Source organism: Aphelocoma coerulescens, chromosome 1A, assembly GCF_041296385.1.
Source record: "Aphelocoma coerulescens isolate FSJ_1873_10779 chromosome 1A, UR_Acoe_1.0, whole genome shotgun sequence".
Taxonomy (NCBI): domain Eukaryota; kingdom Metazoa; phylum Chordata; class Aves; order Passeriformes; family Corvidae; genus Aphelocoma; species Aphelocoma coerulescens.
Genome location: NC_091014.1, coordinates 59,915,754 through 59,938,865, shown reverse-complemented (window position 1 = coordinate 59,938,865; position 23,112 = coordinate 59,915,754). Strand labels below are relative to the sequence as shown.

General features: G+C 42.9%; 1 protein-coding gene across 2 annotated transcripts; it reads right to left on the bottom strand.

The window, feature by feature from the left end:
- Positions 1–1,263: 1,263 nt before the first annotated feature.
- On the bottom strand, positions 1,264–19,076 carry LOC138104168 (protein mono-ADP-ribosyltransferase PARP12-like). Of its 2 annotated transcripts, none has more exons than XM_069003033.1 (12): positions 18,469–19,076; positions 17,699–17,840; positions 15,728–16,022; positions 13,916–14,014; positions 11,016–11,139; positions 10,063–10,252; positions 9,332–9,452; positions 7,948–8,044; positions 6,903–6,981; positions 5,283–5,413; positions 4,491–4,642; positions 1,264–3,543 (listed from the first exon to the last, which is right to left on the bottom strand). In XM_069003033.1, the coding sequence occupies exons 1-12, from the start codon at positions 19,074–19,076 to the stop codon at positions 3,275–3,277; spliced, it is 2,307 nt and encodes a 768-aa protein (XP_068859134.1). In that variant the 3' UTR covers positions 1,264–3,274. The 2 variants fall into 2 exon arrangements, with proteins under 2 accessions (XP_068859134.1, XP_068859136.1); XM_069003035.1 differs by having other exon boundaries at positions 17,699–17,834; positions 18,469–18,860.
- Positions 19,077–23,112: the final 4,036 nt, after the last annotated feature.

Sequence of the window (23,112 nt, the reverse complement as noted above, 5' to 3'; positions counted from 1 at the left end):
CATAGCTTCACCTGATACCAGACTCTTCCACGTGTTTACAGTAGAAAGCATGGTAAAAGAATTTAAAGCTGATTATAAATTGTTTCATTGCTTGGCTCATACTGGCCCCCCTCACTTTCTTCTGACCTTGAAAAATCTCATCCGTCTCCAAGATGTTTTTCTCCCTGCACTGCTGGGAGCTGGGGCTACTTTCAAGGAGGGAGAATTTCCTCATTTGCTAGGATTTCTGCAATAGAGACAAATTTGTGATGGGCCTGAAGCAAGAAGTGCAAGGGGAGCTATGGAGGCCATGAAGCCTATCCTTTGGTGAAACAGGGAAGCACCAGAAATGCTGCCCATGTAACACCCATGCCACCTGGATTTTCTGCTGGATGTACTCCAAGTTAAGCAGCATTTCTGCAACTCCTGCTTGCCCTTTGGCCCTAAGGCATCTCTGAGCATGGGTTCCTAGAAGCCACGCTCCTTCTCCAAGGCCAGCAGCACTGAGCACACCACCACAGCCGGTATGTGCCATCCACCCAAGTTCCTCTCACCCACCAGCCCTTACTTTACCAGGCTGCAGGTGTCTGCACCAGATACTGCCACTCCTTTGCTGCCAACACTTAGACAGGATTTTGACATCCACATCTTATAAAATCTAGTCAGAACATCATGAGAAAGCTGGCTACAGGTAAGCCTCCTTAAAGGGTGCAGTGTATTGCCTTTGGCTGGCTAGCTGCCAGCCCCCTTCCCAGCCCAGCAGGTGTGGGATCAGGGTGTATAAACCCCCATGCTCCATACCCCACTGCTAGCACAGCAAAGCTGTTTGGCTTCTGCTGGCTGTGCAGTCTGTCTTGCCAGGATGGACCTGCTACTGAAAAAGGAAACAATCTTCTCAGCTTATCTTTCTCCTCACATTGCATGGGAGTGAGTGACAGATTACTGCACTCTTCCTGCTCAGTTGCTTAAGTAGCCAAAAGAGCTCCTCCTCACTCAGAAAAGGTTCAATATTACTTTTTGTCCAAAGTTTGGATTTAATGCAAACATCTCTTTAATCTGTTCATTTCCAAATGCAATCCAAACAGCTGTAGCTTCCAAAAACTCACAAGTGTATTGAAACATTGTACTTTCAGTATTGTAAGAGAGAAAACTATCAGAAGGAATTTAGTGGTTTGAATACCTGTTTATTTACTATACACAAGAAAGTTACCCCTGCAGTTTCAAAAGTGGAAAACATGGCAACTTTTATTTTTCTGTGGTAATAGAGAAATAACAGATGACAAATTACTACAACCAGGCATTTTATTCGCTGTTTTACTTACACTCATACACACACACAAGCATACACACATCCTCTCCAAGAATCAAGTTAAACATTTTAAAAATACAATAAAAAATGTCAATAAAAATATCTCAACTTTCTTCCTTGAAAAAGGATGTTTGTTTCAATTTTCTGACAGAAGATTAACATAATTTTAGCTATCCTAGTTCTTACCTGAAATTCTGGTTATGTTCAGAGGAAGAAAGGCATACTACCAGTATTCTCATTTGCCATTAACATGTAGATGAATATGGGGGTTTTTTTGGCAGAAAAACCTTATTCTGCACAGGTAGGAAAGCTTTCCCACATAAATGTTATCCTCCTCAATGAATGTACTATTTGCTGACAAGCTCATTTGCTGACATGAGATTTATCATTTATGTTCTATTACAAATCTTTCAGAAGAAATAATACAGTCAACTTGCCTTTCCCTGTCCTGTGTCTTACTGGGATTAAACACAAATAGGAGTATTTTCCTTTAGGTATCATGCTGCTAGATTTGCAGGTCACATAAAAAGGGGTCTGCACAGCCTTACTCCAGCTAATCATGGCCGAGCTCCTGGCTCACAGTGCTGAAGTAATAGAGTTACCCAGTGTACACCTGTCAGTCATCATCCAGATGAATTAAAAAGAAGTACACAGAATGCAGCTAGAGATGAGCTTTTTTAGGTCATATAGAAAGTATTTTTTAAGGCTTTTGCAGTATACTATAGCTGACTTATAGCTAATTTAGCACATTAAACCTATGATAAAGTATCTATCTATGCATCAGCAACTTTAATCTTAAAAAAATATTTGCCAGCTCAAGTTTTTTGATTGCACACATGTAAGATGACTGCTCAACACTATTATCTTATACTGATGGGCATAATTAAATATTCAACCAGATCTTCACATTTTAACGGTTTCAGCTCTGTGGCTGAAGACCACTTCCTTAGTAAGCACATTTTTCCTGAAAAAACTCCAAAGATAGCTTGATTACACAGGAAGCCTGTGAATCTCCTGCACCCAAAGAGGCAGTACACCTGATGAGAGACAGTCACTCACCATCCTTCCCAACAGCTGTAAAGGAACAATAAAGTTCATCCACAGAAACAAGGTACCGATAATCAAGCAGGACAAGCCGTGTATTTCACTCCTAAGTATGGTATTAAATAACAGTGTGAGTTGCCTCCTCTGCTTCCTCCCCAGCACCTGCCAGCACTCTTTCATTTGTAGGCACAGTGAAAGTAATGAAAAACTTGTGTTCTCACAGACATAAAATACAGTATTTATTTGATAGAGTACATCAACTGAGTCACACAGCACCAAGCGACCCCTGTTATGCTTGTATCTTTGGTACTTGTTTCAAATGAGAAACTCAACAAGTGAAAATAAGTCTCTGTTCTTTTTCAACAAGCAAGTTTAATTTTTGAGGTTTTGTTGGTGCAGATTAAATGGGACAAAAAAGAAGAGTGCTACTAGTAATTTATGCAATGAGTTGAGCACAGAGATTGTACACTCATATTTGCAAACACCTGAATGTCTACTGTTACAGGAGGCAGATTACTAAAACACGTGTTTTATCCACTTTTGAGTTAAAAGATAACCAGGTAGAGGGACAGAGCCTCTGACCAATGAGCATGTGTAAAGATCCTGAAAGAGTAACTAAAAATTGTTTAAACTTGGCAGTCATGGCCAATCCTCATGCTACAACCATCAGCAAATTCTTCTAATAAATTTAGGAAGGGCTCTCATAATGCAGGGAAATGTGAAAGCTGCTAAAGATAGGATACAGACACAAGATTTTAGGAATTCTAAAACATCCTGTCTTTTTATGCCTTGTTTTCTCTTGCACAGAAAGGATAGAGAAAAAATGTTTCTGACCACTCACCTATCTGATCACACAGCTTCTTCGAAATCAGTTTCTCTCTCTTAAGCCAAAACTAAAAAAATGTTTAAACCAGTTAAACATAAGGATGACAGGCTTGGCTGCTATAGATATCTTGCTGATGCCTGGTATTCTATGAGATACTCTGGATAAATCTGCTGCTTCTCAAAGATGACAAAGATAGAAGGGTTTGAGGAGTTATTCACACAACTGTCATAGAAGTTTTGGCTGTCCTTCATGGGAGGCCGAACATAATCAGAACTACCAACAGTGAACTCCCCCACCAGCACTCGTGCCAGAAACATGGTCTTGGTGTGTGAGTCTGTCCCACAGTAGTTGTCAGAATAAGATGCATCCCTTGCAAAATAGCTTCCTGCAGAAGAGAAACCAAGACAGAGTTGGTAAGACATCAACATTGCAGGAACAAAATGATACTGTGTGAAAATGAATTAATAAACAAACCCATTTATGCAGTTCATGAGCAGCCTTTCCAAAGCCTTCACTTGTCCCGTATATGCCTCTATGTGAAAATGACCACTATGCATTACCTCCACTTTTTAGTTTTCACAGCACACGTATTAAAAAGCCATCCCAGCAATGTTTTAAATGTTATCACAATCATCTAAAGAATTTCCTCCTGATCCTAGATGTCCATCTTCCCCAATATCACCAAATTTCCTCTCCTGGCAGAGGCTACTAATATTCATCAGCACAGCTGTGGGTTCCATCCCCATACGGGCCATTCACTTAGGAGTTGGACTTGATGATCCTTGTGGGTCCCTTCCCACTTGGAATATGCTGTGATTCTCTAACGTTTCTGAGGGCTACAAAGTATTCAAGCAGAAAGGTGGGTAGTCAGCCAGGCAGCCTGTCTCAGCTATTCCACTCCGTGTGCTGGTAATTTCCTGTACATGGGACAATGTAAAAAGATATAATTTGCTTAGAAGGCAAAAAGCCTGTAACCAGAATGGCATTTACATTCCTGGGGGAGAAAAAAGAAAAAAAAAAGCCAGGCTGCTTTCTTATAGGAGTTGGGAGAAACTGGAACAGCACTAAGCCTGGAGTCTAGCAGAAACCGTCTCTACAGCTGACCTCCCCTAAGTCTGTCTTTTCTTGCAAGGACTTAGGAGAGCAGAGCCCAAGGCCTTTCAGTGTGCCTTAGCTCCAAATGACCCTTGTGAAACTCAGCTCTGTTGCCCACATCACAACAGAAAGAAGCCCAGGACTGGCCAAGTACTGCTTTCGAAACTTTACAATTCTGAAGTGAGTACTGAGAATTTTTTAGCAAGTCTAGGATTACTAAAAGAGGTGGAAAATAACCTTTGCCATAGACTGTCCCATGAAGGCCGCAGATTCTCCAGTCAAAGTTTTGCTGACAGATGGCATCAATGTCTTTTTTACTAGTCCCATGAAATAAAAATCGCTCATCTGCAGCCTTTCCACCATTGGTCTTCTGCATTAGGTCCTTCTGCCTGCAAGGAGAAGCAGAATCTTTGCAGTTCCACAGTGGCCGTCCCCCCAGGTTCCAGCCATAGGGGCACTCAAACACAATTTTACAGAGTATATTCTCAAAATCCTTACAGTAAAGCCTAATTTGGGCATACAAATCTTGCTGTCAGGCTGCATACAAATGTGCTTTCATTATACACAAATGCATTAATACTACAATGTTTTCTTTCATTCACTGCCTTTGAAGAGAGGGCGAAAAATCTCAGCATTTTTTTTTTTTCCCTGAACACAGGAGTTCATATTAAGGCTTGCCCTCCATGACTTTTCCATTTAATTTTGAAGGCTGTTTCACTTTTGACCAGCTGCAAAACATTGTGGTAGATGTGGCTCATTACCAGCTCCAAGGTTTCACTGGAAGGAAGCTGTCATGGACACAGGCCTGGCAGAAGTCAGGAGCAAGGATTCCTTCCACATAGCTCTGAATCTGACTATTTTAAGCTCTGTGTCTTGACAGAGTTTTGGGTTAGTTGATACTAGGCAGGTAGTTCAGTGGGAGAGTGGAAGCAGAGGCATTTCAGGAATGTGTGTGTCTAGCATACAGCACACAGCTAACTGCAGCAACAAACATCATGCATACATACCAGAGCAGTGTTTTACACGTACCATTGATACAGTTCCCAGAGGGATGGGTTCTGAACTCTACAAATCCTTTTAATAGCTGCTCTGGGCATTGTGCGTTGAAAGTCCACCTTGACTTTCTTGTATTCTTCAGAAGAACAGTCAAGCTCAATCAGCTGCAAGGAAAAGTTTGAAAAGCTACTCTCCTCTTTTATTTAATCATAACAAAGCCACCCTACCTAGTGCCCTACTCAGACTTTTAAAGTATTTTCTGTGAAGCAGAGGTATGAGCAGTAAAAATAATCTAGGAAAAAATGCAGATTGAAAATCCCCACTCTGGTAAAGTGAGCTCTAATCTAGGGAACTTGCAGTGTTTATGACACACAGGTTGCTCTCTCACAGGACAATAAAGGATCTGCATGCTTTTGTGCAGCCACTCAACCACTCTTAATATTTGGGTCAAGATATATTTGCATGCATCAAATGGTATCTAAATAAATAGCAGAAATGAGCACATAAATAAAAAAGGAGCTGAGAATTTACATTGCAGAAAACCAAAGAGGATTTTTTTAGTTTACACTCCCTACAGCCAGTGAACACAAACTGCACTGCCTGTTGTGTTTGTAGACCAATTAAAGAGGCTTTATTTGAACAATTTTAGGGAAGAGCATGATCACACTACTAAAAAATCAGTTCATTACATGACAGTCCTGAAAGGAAGCAAAGTTTACTTGCATGTTTTCATAGGAACATAAAAAATATCAACGTTAGTCTTCCCTATTTCTTAGTGACAACTTCTTGAGGATTTGCATTTTGCAAGATTTTTGAGCATCAGATAACACTTTTTCTGTAGGTACAGTTACTGGAGTTAACAGAGGAGCTGGTGGAAGCAGACCGGAAGTCAGAGAAGGTAAACCACGCAGGTATTAACTGGGTGTGTTACAAAGGTAAACAAGTTTTACTCCACTAGAGTGAATAAAATAATAAAAAACGTAATAATAAAATATCCGTAATAATAAAATAATGAAATAAAATATAACGTAATAATAAAATATAAAATAATAAAATAATAAAATATTATCTATTACTGAACAAGCTGCCCTGAGAGGTTGTGGAGTCTCTCTGGAGATACTCAAAACCCATCTGGACACAATCCTATGTGACCTCCTCTAGGTGAACCTGCTTTAGCAGGGGGGTTGGTCTCTATGATCTCTAGAGGTCCCCCCTTCCAAGCCCAGCCATTCTGTGTGACTTTGTGAAATCTGATGGTTTCAGCAGCTCTCCATAGACATACAACAGTCTACAGCTAAGAGAATGGCTACCCTGAAGTTCAGAGGCATCATTTACCTCTGATGCTTCAGCATGTGTTGGGACTTCAAAACAACAAATTTTGGGCACCAGTAGCAGTCTTGTTAACACAGCAAATTTGCCAAGGCAAGGGATTTAATAGTAGCCACAAAAGTCCATGTTGCCACTGTTTCACTACCACCATTTGTTTCACCTCAGGTCTGCCCAGTGTGATATCAGGCTCAAATTTACCAATACCTCTGTATTATGCTACATTAGAAACAGTCATTTACAAAGCCAGAAGAAACACTGAACTTGTAATGGAACAAACCTTACATGACAAAACTGACAGAAAAAAAGCCCCAAAAAGCTCCAAACCTTAAATCCCAGTTCAGGTAGGGCAGATTTGTCCCAGTGAGCTGGAATGTTCTTAAACCCTTCTGTATGTTTAAAGCCCCTGTAGATTATAAGACATTACAAAAAGACAAAATAAAACTAAACATGGCATTTTATGTACACATTATACTTAACATTTCTGTCAAGCTTAGGGAGACTACAGGCAACTGGACATATTCAAAAATATTTCAAAACTGTCATTTCTATTCAGCACATGAAAATATTTGTTTCAAGTCATCGTGTCAAGATTTATGTCAGGAAGCAAGATGCCAAATTAGAAAAAAAAAAAAGATATACTCTGAACTAAACATGTAAGGATTTCTCTTGCAGAGGTGAATGTATATATAAAAGCTCTGCTACACCGGGGTAGGTAAATACAAATGCATCCAGTATCACATCAGTTTGACAAAAACAGGATAGACACAGTCCTCCCCTCTACTTCCACCCCAATTTTAATTAGCGTGCTTAGCTGTTCTTTTCAGTGTTCAAGCAAGGACTGTGTGCTGCAAGGCAATGTGCATAAACTGGCTGTTACATGCAATTGTATTTCCTTGCAAGCTCCCACCTTTTGCTCTACCCTTAACAACTACTGCTTTCCTTTGATTGTCTGGCTGATCTCATACGAATTTTTCTAAACTTGCACTTAGCTTTGAAAATTACTCAATGTACTAGCTCTCAGAAAGAGCTAATACACATAAACATTATTGATTCCATCTGTATTCACTGTTCAAGTCAGCAGCTCCCTCCAACATTGCTACGTGTTGAATTATTTCCTACATTTCCACACTTCCTGTGGCCAAGCCCAAATTTTCTTCACTGTAGAGGTTCCTGAGTTGATTTGGGAACTGCTGGCCAGGCTGCAACACTACCCTGGCTAGACATGGTTGTAGGAAAGGTATGTCCCTTTCCCTCTCCCTCTTTCACAATTGCCTTAACAGCTATTTCTTCACCCTACTTGCACCCATGGAAGATTCTGCATTCACAAAGCACTAAACCCATCACCTGAGAATGAGCAGTTGTGGTTTACCTGGCTCTTGTGTTTTCCACCTCTGTCTGAGAGACAAATTTAGGTCTTCTGCAAATCTTTCTCTCTGTTCTGTAGTGAAGGTTTTTCTGCATCATGGCTGGGAAAAAAAAACAAACAGAATCCCATGAACAATCAAAGATGTTTTTGAAAGCCTTCACACTGCAGCCACATTTGCCTCTAAGTTGCTTTGTCAAAAACATCAACAAAAAGGCTCCTTCCTCCTCATTTTGCAACTGAGATACTTTCTTCCTACATTTATTTGTACATTTCAAACCCTGTAAACAGAACTCAACATCTATCACAGACCATTAATTTTTATTGACCACCAACAGAAACAAGTCACAGCAACCTATATTTTAGAGGCATTCCTTCTGGATCTTGGAACCTCTGCAGCTACTGCGACATCATACTAACAATTAAGAGTCAGTACCAGCCAGGACAATGAGGCCTCATCCTCAGAGACACTCAGAAAAACAAACAGACAAAAAAATCTCTTGGCATCATCAAGCCTAGATATTAAGTTTTGGAAGACATCTACACTGCATATTTTTGCCTAAGTTACTAAAAAAGCCCAAACCTTAGAAAAGGGACTGCTTTACTGTGCAATTTTCACTTCTAAGCCGGACAAGTTTTTCAGCATTGCTTTTGATTGAATCACAAAGAGCACACAACATGCCCTTGCTGGTTTTTTGGTTTGGGGTTTTTTTGTTAGGCTCCTTTTCACGCAGAACGAGATAGTAATGGAGAGCTGGATCAAAGACAACTACACCAAACTGACAGCCTAGGCAGGCTGATTCCCACCACTGTTCCCTGTAATTTTTGAAAAGGATACCAGAAAAGGCAACAGCTCAGGGATGACAGTGCCATCACTTTGGTGGCTTACATTTCCTGAACTCTTGGAAAACACTTCTTCCTACTTTGACATACTCAAGGTATTTTCTCAGCCTTTCCAGACAGGATGAAAAGAAAATATCTGCAAAAATCTTGCAATGCTGAGGATTGTCTGGACCCTACACCTTGTCCAAGCATTTGTTTTCCTGCAAACCAGTGATTAAAGCAGACCAGAAGCTGGCTTGTCATATCTTTCAGAAGTTCCTCACCATTTGTGTTGGTGCCAGCATCAGTGTCATACTTGGACTTTCTGGCAGACATTTTGAAACCTAGCACAAGAACTTCTCAAAAATAAAAGCTTTGAAGGAATAGAATGCCACTCTGCTTATGTGAACAGCTCTTATCCTGAGAACTTTGATAGAAGCTCTGCCTCTGTAGCATTGCAATTCAAAGTCCAAATTTCTCTCTTCTATCTTCTGTAAAAGATAGTTCAAAAACACAGGAGACCTAGGAGGCAGGAACAAAGCAAAACAACAAAACAAATGCAACCTACACTCAAAATTTAGTTCATATTCATGTCTTCCAGCTTTGAAGGTCATCTTTGGAGAACTTTTGGCCAAATAAGCCTTCTCCAGGTCATCACTGGAGACAGTAGCAGCTGCATGAAGATCATCCTGTCAGGCCAAAAATAGAGAAAAAAGAAGTTTCTCCTGGTCTGTTATAGACAAGGAAGTTTAAAAACCAACAACTCTCATATGTATTGTGGGTGCAGGATATATCAGCATATGAGAAATTCTTGATTTAGAGTGAGCACCACCTAACAACTAAAATCTCACTGTTTTTATTCATGTTATTCTAATACTAAATGCAAACACAGCACTGCACCAGCTACCAGGGAGTAAATTAGCTCCATCCCAGCTGAAACCAGGACAGACCACACATTCACCAACTAGACCAACAAAGATGCAGAGTATTACTGGAACTTCAGAGAAGGAGGCTTTACTCAGAAGCAATGGAAAGAATGTATTAATGTGTTCCTATCCAACACAGCTCACTGAATAGTTATCTGTTGATAATATTTGTGACTCACCAGTGATCAGTCCTCTACCTGAACCAATCAAAATCTCAGGGAAAAGACCCCATTAGGCCTTTAATGTCCATCTGTACAGTATGAGTGAGAGGAAGAGGGTGACAAAAGAGGGGGAGGATAAAAATGCTGTGCACTTTTCAGAGTTCTGCGCTTCTCACACAGAATTAGGAGTCTCCCCATTTCTCCACACTTACTTGTTTTCCATACTCCTGCCACATGTCATATTCATCTTTCCAGTACCAGATCCATTCTGTTGTAAGAATGAAGTGAGGGGGTTTGGTCACAGAGGAGGCTGTAGAAAGACGTCTGACTTTTGCAAACCCACAGCACATATTTTGAAAACCGACACAGAATGAGCCACTTTCAGTAACAGCATAATCAAATCTATAAAAAAAAAAAGGGAAAAAAATCGGAACTGTTTGTGAAGCTTTATTCATAGGTTCAGAAGCCCACTGCAAATTTGCAATTTAAGTTGATCTCACCCAAAAGCAGAACACAAAAGAACACAAAAGAACACTTTTCACAACAACGTGTGCTTTGCACTTTGCACTTTTCACAACTCTGTGTGCTAGCTCTGTTTTGTACTTGTACATATTTTGCATTTCAGTATTCTCTCTCACATTGGTTCTATGGGCAATAACCATAACCCACTCCTAAATTAGTGAGTTACAGAAGATAAACAGGAACGGTGGAAAACAGGCACTGCCTCCTTCTTGCTGACCAACTATATTGTAAAGAAAACACTGTCCTAACTTAAGAAGGGCTTCAAAGAGGCTGTAACAGAAGAGGAACAGGTAATTTTCCAGCATGGGACATGGCATACTGGTATGAGCCCCTTCCAATACTCTCTTCGTGCTACATAACGAGTTCCAAACTCTGAAAGGTATTGCCATATTTTTCATGTGCTCTGCACCCAAGAGTATATATCTCTCACTCTCTCTCCAGGTATTCTGCCAGTTCCATGATACGGACTGTGGGAAAAGGGGGAAGGAGGGCCAAATCTCATGCAAGGTGAGGTCAGCAGAAGAATGCCAAATGAAACTATTTATATAATGACTACAGTAGAATTGTAGCCATTTGTAGCCACTAAGGGCCTGGTACAATATAGCAAACTCCAAACATTATAAATTTTTGTAAGAGTTTGTACCTGACGTTCTTTGGGTCACAATATGCTTTTTCTATTTCTTCCATATTCTTGAAGTCCTTCCAGGTTTTACCATCAGAGACCTGCCATCTATATGGCAAGTGAAAATGGGTTCTGATACACTTTTCTGTAAAGGTTTTTAAAAAAAGAATTAGGAGATGCATTATTTTAACAGGCTATGAGAGAACTCCAACATTTCAGGGCTGTACACCTAGCTGGTGAAATCATCAAAAGGATAGTTAGGGGAAGTGTTCACCTACGGAACCATTACAAGCAGTAGTTCAGAATTTTTCAGCATAAGCAAGCAACACTTAATTTTTGGGCTTAGGTAAAAGGTCAGTTTCTGTACATACTAGATTCTCTTTGCACATTAAAATTGCACAGATCGTTCTCAGTTCCAGAGGAAAAAAACTAATAAAGATGACAGGCTCATACAAGGCTATTATTTCATAAATAGAAAAAAATGTATTTATGCTTAACAACTACATCACAAAGTGGTATTACTGAGGAAAAATCCAAAGCACAGCAGTGCTTAGTTTTAAGATAGGAGAAGGACTGCCATGGTCAGATGGTAACTAAGTACAACACAGCCACTTACTCCCATTTGCCCCAGCAAGATGGGGAGAACAGGAAAAAGGCAAAATCTGTGGGTTGAAATCAGAACAGTTTAGTAACGGAAATAAAGTACAATATAATATAAATAAAATAAAGTACAATATAAAGTGTAAGTAGAAGTATATATATGTAGATATACACCTTCATATGTCTATAAGGAAGTTAACAAAAAGCAAGAGAGGAATAAAGCCCGAGAAAGAGAAGCGATGCACACTACGATTGCTCACCACCCAGTGACTTATGCCCAGCCCATTCCCAAGCAGCAATCAGCCCCTCCCAGCCAACTCCCCACAGTTTATATGCTGAGTATATGTCTTGGTTTGAAAGACAGGTGTCTGCTAAGGAAGGCAGGAGCCTCCCTTGGAATGCGAGTTATTATAATTTTGAAGTCAAGGGGCTTTTAGGCGAAGATGTGGGAAATAGGAATAACAGTTCTTTACTATTATATATCTATATGTGTATAACCAGTCAAACAACCAACAATAACTATGGCAGTAACAGCAAACAAACACAAACCCAGTCCCAGCCTTCTCGGCTGTCGGGCCCTTTCCCCTCGGGTGCAGTTCCGCTCGCAGCCGGCAGGGATCGCTGGCGGCTCCCGGTGAGCAGGGCAGGTGCCATAGTTCCCCCGCGGCTGCAGGGGGCGCTCCGGAGCGAGCTCGGGGAGCACGCGGCACTGGGGCCCTGGGATCCCGGGAAGGATGGGACAAAGGCTTCACAAACCCCTGGGCAGCTGATCCCGGTGTCTGGCCAGACCCTCGGGAAGAGCAGGCTGGAGCGGCAGGGAGGAGCACAAATCCTGGGTGGCTGACAAGATGTCTCCAAACAGGGAACCCCCCGGAGGTCTGGGCAGGCAGGGTGAGAGGGGGCTACAATGTAGCGAAGGCTCGAAGCAGCGGTTGGGCAGGGCGGCCATGGCCCGGCTCCCATCAGGGCAGGGAAGGTGGGCTGGGGATCCTGGGGTTTTTCTCCGCAGAAGGAAAAGCAGCCGACAAAAAACAGCCTCCCTCTCCCTCTCCAGCGTTCGACTGCCCACACACCCAGGTGAAACAAAAGAGTAGCCAGATGCATCCCACCCCCAATGGGTAGCTCTTTTTTTCTTAAATACCCAGCAATTTGTCCCCCTAGCAACACGTATGGGGAAAATTCCTTTAACAGAAAAAAAACCCAAAACTAGGAGAATTCCTAAAACCCCAACAGCATTATATTCTAATGGTATGGAGTAGCCCTTTGACAAGTTCAGGTCAGCTATCCTGGCCATGCTCCTTCCCAGCTTCTAGTGCACCTCTTCATTTGCAAAACATGGGCAGCTGAAAAGTTCTTGGCTTTGGGTAAGCACTACTTAGCAACAACTAAAACATCAGTGTGTGTTATCAGTGTTTTTCTCATACTAAATCCAAACCACAGCACTGTACCAGCCACTAGGAAGCAAAGTCACTGTCCCACCATGCCTAGGTCCCATGCTTTCAATACAACCCAGTTAACCACCATCACCTTTCCTCTCTTTTGATAAATACACAGATATCATTCCATTAGTCTCAAAGTCCTTTGCCCTTCAGCAAATCTCTGAGAGGTCCAGGCCCCACGAAGAAGAACAATGGTAGCAGTGAGCCAGGTATCACAAGTGTTACTCAGAGTTCAAAGTCAGTGTGCAGTCACTCCTCAACAGGAGTGAAGGTGACATCACCAGCACACATGCACATAAACCCGAGGTCAATTTGCACAGCAGAACAAAAGGAAACTTAACTACAGGGAAAGTCAAGGAGAAACTGCACCACACAATTCATATGAGAAGGTGTGCAGTACTTCAGGGAGCTACCACAGGTCAGAACATCAAGAAGGAAAAGATGACACAAAGTCAACAAGAAAGCTGGCACAGCAGCCTTTTCCTGCACACCTTGGAACATTCTGAAAGGCAGACAGCTAAGACAGATGGAACAGAAGAGTACTAGAAGAAACAAGAGAGAATGCAGAATTCAGAATATCTTTTGTATCTTTCCTGTTTGGAAATGTGACTCCTATCATTCAGCAATCCCTTAGGTAAACACAGGTAGAGTAGCCAATCTCCAGCACGGGCAGATTCCAGAGCAAAACAAAACACTTCCTTTGTTTGGTGTGCCAGGTCAAACATTTCCCTACAGTACTCAAGACAGTGGTGAGATTTAATTAAACATAAATAGAAACTCTGAAGTTTCTCCTTTCTGTGAAAGATGTCTACCACTTCTTTATGAGAGAAGAAAAACAGGCTGGACTTGACACAGTCTGTACTGATACTTGAGACAACCTACCTTTAAAGCCACAACTTCTGTACAGATGATGTAAACATATCTGTTCTGGTTCATCATCGTTTGTAGCTGAGGAATTCCGTCTAGAACTGGGTTTTCTGTCTAAGGAGGGAATTATAAGACTTATTAATACACTTCGTATCAACAAGCCCTCTTAAAAGTGCTCCTATCCCTAGGGAAGATGCCTAAAGGCAGTGTTTGTAACTACCTAACTGCAGTCAGCTCCAGAAAGACACTGAAGCCTTTGATAACCTTGTATACTCCAAGTCTCATCCCTGTATCCATCCTTTCTGAACGTGACTTCCCTGTAACTGCTGACTTCCTCGGATACAGTTTTTAGCTATCATCACAGAATGAGAATAGAATCCAATGCCTTTACACTTCCAGATGGACTCAAGTTAACTGTGCATTCCACACAGCTGATCATACACTGGCAGCTATAAAATATGAAGTTTCAAAATTTGATATTCTATAAATTAAAGCACATTAAGGAAATAAAAAAGGGGAGAAGGAACTGCAGGCACAATAGTGGAGGTGAACATACACACTTGGATTCTCCATTTTGTTATCCTTTTTTTTTTTCCTGCTAAGCTATACTTAACTTACAATTCTAAAGAAAGAACTTCAAAAGAAAAGTTTAAACAAAATATCACACTTCTAAGAAGTGACTAGAATAGTGCCATTTGCGAATTCTTGTGCTAGACAATTGTTACATTAAAGAAAAGCAATTAAATAGTTTATAATCAGACAAGTAACCACCACTCCTATTCTTAAACAGAATACCTTTAGAACCTTTATTCTTAAACAGAATATACCTTTACATATTTTACCAAAGAAACCCCAAAATTATAGAGCTCCCTATTTCCAGTTCCTGTTATGCTTTTTTAACCCCAAATTTAAGAATTTTATGAACACCAGCACTCTATTTCTCAGGAACCTCTCCTGACTTCACTTGTCAAGACAAAGATCTCTGAGATAGGTACGAGGTTGCTCCTAAAAGACAAATCAAGATGTGCATACTGATTTGTTAAATCCCAATATCCACAGACAAAAGACCCTCTAACTAATTAAAGTTAGAAAGTGGTATGTTTATTCAGGCACTGGCGGGCGGCATGGGAGCAGCCTCCTAAAGACACGCCAGCAAAGTAAAGTACAAGGTTCTTCGTTCTCTATTTATTACACAAAGTTTTACATCTTCTACATATGTATGACCCCAGACCTCCCATCCTCCACTTCGTATTAAAATGAGATCATCAGTCTTTCACACATGCGCAGTTTGTCTCTAAAATTGGGTCAGTGGTCCTGAAAGATGAAGTCTGGTATGTCTTCCTCACGGTAACCTTTTTACCTTCGTGCTGTTGGCAGGCCTTCATGACCTCTTGGCACAGCCCAAGATCTCCTACTTTTGATTCATGCTGTTGGCAGGCCTTCATGACCTCTTGGCACAGCCCAAGATCTCCTACTTTTGATTCATTATTACGAAACCCAGGTGCTGTTCTTAGTTCTATTGGTTTCAATTAGTTTCAATTTGTTTTGATGACAGTTCATTTAGTCTGTTTCCTTCTACAAACAAAACTTAAAATATAATGGCAAATAATACATCACTTGGCTCTAGCTTAGGTATCTACTAATCATTAACTTGTCTTTTGTTTCTCTACTCTGTATCTTAATTAATATAAATCTTCTTTTAACTTTTAGCTAAAATTTTAACCTTTCAGAACCTTGACTCGATACCATTTTCTTAATGACACCTGGGAAAATATTAAATTCACTACAGTGACTCTTCTGAGGTATTCAAAAGATGGTATTATTTACCTTTGCATGGTGAAGACTTGGCATCTTCTATGTCATTCATGTTCCTGTTGCCATTTTTTATGTCATACATGTTTCTATAAATGGAAGGTAGTTTCTCAATAATGTCTGAGCTCATTCCCTGTCTCTCCAGTTTCTCAAAACATTCTGGATTTAATAAGTCATGGGACCGTTTGCAGTTGCTGCCAAATCTGCACTGGCCACGCAAAACGTACTGGCAAACATGCAGTTTGGTGCAGGATGTTTTAAAGGTACAAGATCCGTGAAGTCCATCACCTTTGTTATAATGCAAGCAGACCTTGGGTAGGAGAAGAAAAGAAGAATTTAAAGATTCAAGTACAATGTGCTCATTTAGACTGTTTGAATCCATGATTTTTAGTTTTGTATGGCTATGTGCATACATTTGCTTTTAAAAGATACATTTCTTCTTTCTTCTTGTTTTCCAAATGATTACTTGATAGCTTTTCCTTTGCCCTGCTAATGTTTAGAAAGATTTTTCAACAGACAACATTCTTACAGACATTCTCAAGCAGATAAGATTTAGTGCTAAGTCACATCTCCTAATTTTCTAGTTTTGGAATAGTGAATTTTTTTTGACCTGATTTTGATGGTAAGACATACTGGATCTGGCTGGGATGGAGTTAATTTCCTTCACAGCAGACCATACCGTGTTATGTTTTGGGTTTGTGACCAAAACAGTGTTGATAACACATCCCTTTGGTCTGTTCAGGTCAGCTGTCCTGGCCATGCTCCCTCCTGGCTCCTTGTGCAGCTCCTCACTGGCAGAGAATGGGAAGCTGGAAAGTCCTTGACTGAAGGTAAGCACTACTTGGCAACAGCCAGAATTTCAATGGGTTGCCAAAGTTATTTTCATATTAACCCCAAAACACAGCACTGCACATGGTACCAGTAAGAAAATTATGTCAGCTGAAACCAGAACAGATAAACACCACACAGCTCGCTGACTCCCTTCAGGGAATGTGGGAGAGAATCAGTAAAAAAAGTAAAACTCGTGGGATTCAGATAAACACAGTTTAATAGGGCATAAAAGAAAGAGGAAATAATGATGATAAAAGACTAGACAAAACAAGTGATGCACAATTGCTCCCCACTCACTGACCAAAGCCCAGCCAGTCTCCATCAGTGTGCTGCCATCCCTGGGCCACCTCCCCCCAGTTTTAGTGTTCAGAATTATGTCATATGGTATGGAATATCCTTTTGTCCAGTTTGGGTCAGCTGTCTTGGCTGCATCCCCTCCCAGCCTCTTGTGCACTCCCAGTCTATGGGCTGGCAGGGCAGTATGAAAAGCTGAAAAAGTCCTTGACTTAGAGCAAGCACTGCTCAGCAAAAACTAAAACATGAGTGTGTTATCAACATTGTTCTCATCCTGAATCCAAAACACAGCCTTGTACCAGCTACTAGAAAGAAAATTAACTCTATTCCAGCTAAAACCAGGAAACAGTCCAAACTGGCCAAAGGGATATTCCACGCTATATAATGTCATTCACCAAAAGTGGAAAAAAAAAATAGTGGGGAAGGGGACAGAGGGAAGGTGGAAGAAGGGGGAGATGGGTCTTACAAGGCAGCGCTTGCTCAGAGACTTGTTGGGCATCAGTCTGCTTCGAGGTGGTGAAGCAGAAGTGTTCCTTTGCAACACTTGTTTTCTCCCTGCTTTTCTCCACTTGCTACACTGTCTTCATCTCCATTCACAGGTTTTGTCACTTTTGTTCTTCTTGTTAATGCTCACCTCTTCTGCTTGTTACAAGGGAGCGAGGAGTGGGTGAGCAATTGTTCAAGAGCTTAGCTGCCAGCTAGGGTGAACCCACCACAGGCGAGAACAGAGGATGAAGATTTATTTTAAGATTTGCATTAAGCTAACTAGATTGATGTCCAACATCTCCATCTCTGTCAAGCGTTTTCCACTTTGTGCTGCTCACTGAAACAAGGCTCAGAAGCTCGCACAGTAATACTCACCTCTGGTAAGAGGGAAGGGTCGTTTTGAAGCAGAAGCTGGCAAAGTTCATCATGGTTTAATTTCTCAAGTCCATATTGCTTTAGAACACGGAGATTGTGGTCTGAGTAGAAGTTGTGAACAAACCTGCATTCCTTCCTAGAACTCAAGAAACCCAACAGCAAAAGGAGTGTAACAGACTGGCACTACTTTGCTACCCCATGGGCATTACACTGAAAAAGCACACCAAACTAGCTAGTTTCAGAAAAATCCCTACTGCTCCTCTATAAAGCCATTATGTGATTTGCAAAACAGAGTACATAATTACTCTGAGAATAATTGCCACGCTACTTCTGATTCGCAGTCATTATAGCCTTAGCGCAGTCTGACAATATCGGCATTTTTGACCTGCAGCTCACAACCACGAAACCACCAAAGCTCCAGAGCATCGCTCCCTCTGAGCCGATGAGTATATCCCCCCAGGGTCCCGCAGCACAGGGACGTGCGGGGACACTCAGCTTTCCCTTGGCACAGCCCTGCTCACGGGAAGGGAAGCGCCAGGGTGACGATCTGGGGAGGAAGTGCTGAGACCCAAAGCTGTGAAACCACCGCCTGTGTCTGCCTCCTTTGCAACAACACACGCGCAAATAAAAGGAGGCGGGCAATGCGCATTTCAGACGCGGAAAGGGCTGCGAGGCCTTTACTGAGAGCTCCTTCCCCCGAAGGAACACACCGTGCCCAAGGCCGAGCCCCGCGGCCGCCCGGCGATGGAAGCCGCCCCCCCGCCCCTCACCTGGCCAGCTGGTTGCGGCAGAAGCCCTTCAGGTGGTACTTGCAGAGGTGCAGCCGCCCGCACTGCCCCGGACAGCCCGCGCCGTTCTCCGGGCACAGCCGCACGGGGGTGGTGGCCACCACCACGGCCACCTCGGCCGCCGCCCCCGCCCCCGCCTGGCCGGGCCGCCGCACCAGCGTGAAGCGCTGCGCGTCCCGCAGCACGGCCGCCAGCTTCTCGGCCGAGGGCCAGCCCGGCAGCCGCCGCTGCAGCTCGCCCTGCTCCATGCAGCCGCCGCTGGCGCACAGAACCCGCAGCGCCTGGATCGCCAGCGCCATGACCGCGGCCCCGGGGCTACCGCGCCGAGGAGCCCCGCCCGGGAGAGCGACGGAAGCGGAAGCGAAAGTGAAAGGGCCCGAGAGGGAGCGGGGCCACCTCGGCTCGGAGCCTTGGCTCTGCCCCCGCAGGGGAGTGGCGTGCTCTGGGTGACCCGGCGGCGGGCAGTGAGGCACGGGCGGGGGTACCGGGACAGGACCCTTCGCCTCTCTCCGCTGCCTGACTTGGAGGATGTATTGACCGTTTCTAATCAAATGCCACCAAAAAGGGATGGCAGCTGGGAGATCACACATTTCCTGTAGGAAAAAGTGGGCGCAGGGATGAATGGAGCCATCAGCCGAGTCTCCTTCACCATCCTCAGTTACAAGCAGCAGGGAGGAGGCTGGTGTGCGACTTCTGCCGCCTTTAGGCACCAGAAAAACATCTCAGTTAAGGTTTCTGAGCTGTGCCAGTTTGATGGTGATACATCATGAAGGCTGCTCTCACACGCATTTCCTTTAAATATCTAATTTAAAAGCTCAGTCATGGTCAAACGTATCGTGGATACGTAACTGCCCTGCTTGCAGTGCTCATAGCACCGCCTGCTACACGGGTGTCACTGCGTCTGCCCACACAGCAGCCACGGCAACAGTGTGGCCAAGCAATGGTCACACCCTCTAGGAACTCACAACCATTCGGAAGGGTGCCCATCTTTTAATTAAGTGCCTTTGGATCATTTTGACACTCCTGGTGCTGCATTACATTCACTCAGAAGCATGCTTTAAATATGGCAGAACAATGATATAAAGTGCCATCATTTAAGTCAGACTGGCAGTGGAAGGCACGGGGACTCTCACTGATAGTGGTTTTCATTGAACAAAAATCCTGCCTCCTTCCTTCTTTTGCCAGTCCTGTTCTCTTGTGCCTTTCCCCATGTCTCGTCTTACTTCCTGCTTGCCCTGTGAGATCAGGAAGGGAATGACAAAATGAGAAGCTTGACAAGTGCACTGAACAGAAAAACTGTTACAGCGGGGATTCTGTAACACAATGTATCAAACCAGGAGGCCCGTAGAAAGAAGTATATAAGGACAGATTCTTGATAGATGTTTCAGAGATGTTTATGTCTCCAGCCGCATGGCCGGGATCTCCTGAGGATCTCCCACAGTCACGGGACCCGAGGGTCCTTGCCCGCGCCGGGAAACTCAAACCAACCCATGGGGAACGAGGCTGACCAGGGGCAGGGAAACCCCGTGCCTCCCTCAGGGGCCCTCTCCCAGGGCTCCATGGCAGGGGGAGGAGACCCCGACAAAAAACAGCTCTACTCAGTCACTTATAGGTTCATAGAGATCTATCTGTAGCTTGCCTGTGACAGGACATCAACAGATGCTTAGGAGACAACATGGGAGGCCGGAGTGTTACTGTCCATCATCTCTCCTTTCCAGTGTCCACTGATTAGCTTTCCTGAAACAAAGGAAAAGCGCTATTTTAGTCATTTGTTCTATGGAAGTAATTCCATAGCTTGGACTGTCTTTGTCCTCCTTTGTTTCTTAGGACAGTCTTTCCTTGAGGAGCAGGCCTGCAGATGGCCACATTTGTCACTGACGGTCACCTGGTAGGAAGGCACTTTTAAGAGAGAGATCACACACCACTGGTAGTGACTGACAGTATCACAGAACAGTTGAGGTGGAAAGGGGCCATAGGAGGTCATCTGGTCGAACCCCAAATTCAGCTGTTCCATCACTGGAAGAGAATATGGGTGGAAGACTCCTAATTTTGGTGTTTTGTCTAATGGTCTCAAATTACTGGATACTTATTGAATGAGGGCTTCGGTGAATCGATGCCACGTATATTCCACGGGATCCTTCATGGAGACGCTCAGGCAGCACTCTGCCAGCACCTACGAGTGCACACAATCTCACCTTTGCAGGTGGTCATGAACAGCCGCTCACACACACAGTCTGTGCACGAACCAGAGACAAAGAGGCGAGAGGGGTTCTCTGCGTGCAATTCCGAGGTGTTTAATGACAACACACCTGAAAGGTACAGAGGCATGAAGAACCAAGGACTGAACGCCCATGCCAAGGGGTTATCTGTGTTTTTTCTCATGTTCTCAGGAGCTGTTGTCAATGATCCAAGGTAGGGTTTGATATTCTTTCCCAGCACCCACTTCAAACCTGCTGGAGTGGAAACATAAGCATATCCCCTTCCCCAGGTGATGAGTAGAAAGGGTCCCTGAATTTGACAGCTCTCTGGATCCTTGACCAACACTGGTGGCTGTTCTTTTAATTTAGCCTGTGTTGAATTGGTAAAGTGTTGGAATACAGAGGGGATGGGTTCTGAAAAGGAGTTAAGAAATTGATGGTAAAGAGAGCCTTGCAGAGTCTCACAACAGGAGAATTAATCTCTGCACTGCGCCGGTTTTCTCCCGAAAACTCCCAAAGGCAGGCAGAGCATCCAAAACCAATAGTCTGAGGGCTAAGGGGCAGAGGCAAGGTTGAGTGACAAAACGGGGGCCAATGGCAAAAGGGATGGGGGGGGAGAGGGCCAGTGACCAGCAGAATCTAGACAAAGGGAGAACTTGCTAGCGCAGTGTTGTAGGGAGAGATCAGTTTTAGGGTAACTTGGGCGGTGTAAAGTGAACTTAGCCACCGCAACAGATACTGTATACTGCTCCGTCAGTAGGAGCTATAGTGGATACAAAAATGCTGCTGGCAAGGATTTTCTTGCTATTTTCTAAGTCCGTGAGAGACTTTTCTCTCTCACAGAAGAGGTAGCAAAGTTCTGTAAACAAGCAAACACCTGCAGCCTTGTTTATAGTACAGTAGAAAAATATTTTGACAATGGATGTTTTAGGATTTTAGCTAATCACCCCCAAGGGGTGGCTGGTCCTTTGTCCAATTAGACTATGAAGAAAAAAGTCTATAAAAGAGTTTGTAAAATAATTAAATAAATCAATCTTGCTGCACAATTCCTGCCTGCTGGATCTTCTCTCCTCCTCCTCCCTATGGCTGCGGGACACGGTAATACACCCTAGGGTTTAGGATTGCAGTAATAAGCTATATTGACTGAACCAAAACTCAGGGAACCCTTTAGCATAAAAAGCATTGAAGCAGGATTGTACTCAACAACTCTCATTCTCCCCACTATGCATCCATTTACTTTTTCTGTCCAGTGCCCAAAATCCATCCTATCAAATTAGCTCCCAACTTTTTACATCTTAAAGACCTGTCCCAGCATCACTGTGCTGTCCAGCTGGCTGTTTCAACTGTATCTCCCTTTCACACTTTCTTTCCTCATGCATCTGAAAAAACCCACTCATTTGGCAGAAATATGGCATTTTTTGGGATAAAATTTATATGAATGACTACGCCAATGTCAACATTATATAGAGAGGAGTACCAAGAAAGAAGTGCAGTGTAAGATATGGTTTGGAGGGATGTTTTCAGGTAGCTTTACACCATTACAATTCACTCCAAAGTGTTGGTGTGTGTATCACAGGGAAGTTCACATGGCTGTTCCTGCTTTGAAGGAACTCTTGAGTGAGTTTTTTGAGGCTCTGGAGTAGAGCTATCATTCTGTCTCTTTTCAGGAGAACAAAAGTAAAACTAGGAAAACAGGCAGTGATGATGCAGGGAGAAGGTTTGCAGAGCTGCCTTTGAATTACAGCACCTTCCCATCCCTGAATTCGTACCCAAAGTAAATCATAGCTTATTCTTTCTCACACAAGTTTCTTGTAGTTTGTTTTGTGCCATGTTCCTCAGGAAGAATAAAAGTACCCCTTTGATTTGATAGAACTTCCCCACCTATGAATTATATATAGGCAAAATTGTACTTTCTTCTTCAGAAGAAGAATTTTCTGCTTACAGAAAAATCAATTTTCATTTGTAAAATTAAGTGCCTCCTATGTATGAAAGTTACATTAGACATGAAGGGCACCTAAGGCAAGTGACTCCTCTTCACCTCTCAAATACTGTAATTAAAGGTAAGGCTGTTTTCCTAAATGTCATTGTAGCATAATTGCAAATGAGCTCTTCTGCCTACAGGTAATGACTGCTGTGTGCATTGGTCCTGAAATAAGCTCCCTCTAAGCAGTTCCTATGATTTCTGAACAGATGCTGAACTCAGAGCACATGGGGTTTTAATAATTGTGGGACTCCAGGTACTTCAATTTCAGTGAGCCACCTTTGTTAACATCTGATGTATTGCGCGGTGAAAACTTTACTCTAGAAATTTTCAGACGTCAGTCATTAGAGTAATATCTTTATTTTTAGGAACAGTTTATGGATAATTGTGTTAATTTGAACTGTGGCATAATTTCTTAATCTTGCATCAATCTTCAAAATGTAATAA

Coding starts and splice junctions, on each gene's coding strand:
- LOC138104168 (XM_069003033.1), bottom strand. CDS start 19,076: ATGTGTGATCTCCCAGCTGCCATCCCTTTTTGGTGGCATTTGATTAGA. Junction 16,023..17,698: donor ACCCTTCCCTCTTACCAGAG/GTGAGTATTACT, acceptor CTCCTACCCAAG/GTCTGCTTGCATTATAACAA. Junction 5,414..6,902: donor TACCTGAACTGGGATTTAAG/GTTTGGAGCTTT, acceptor TTTTCCTTGCAG/CTGATTGAGCTTGACTGTTC.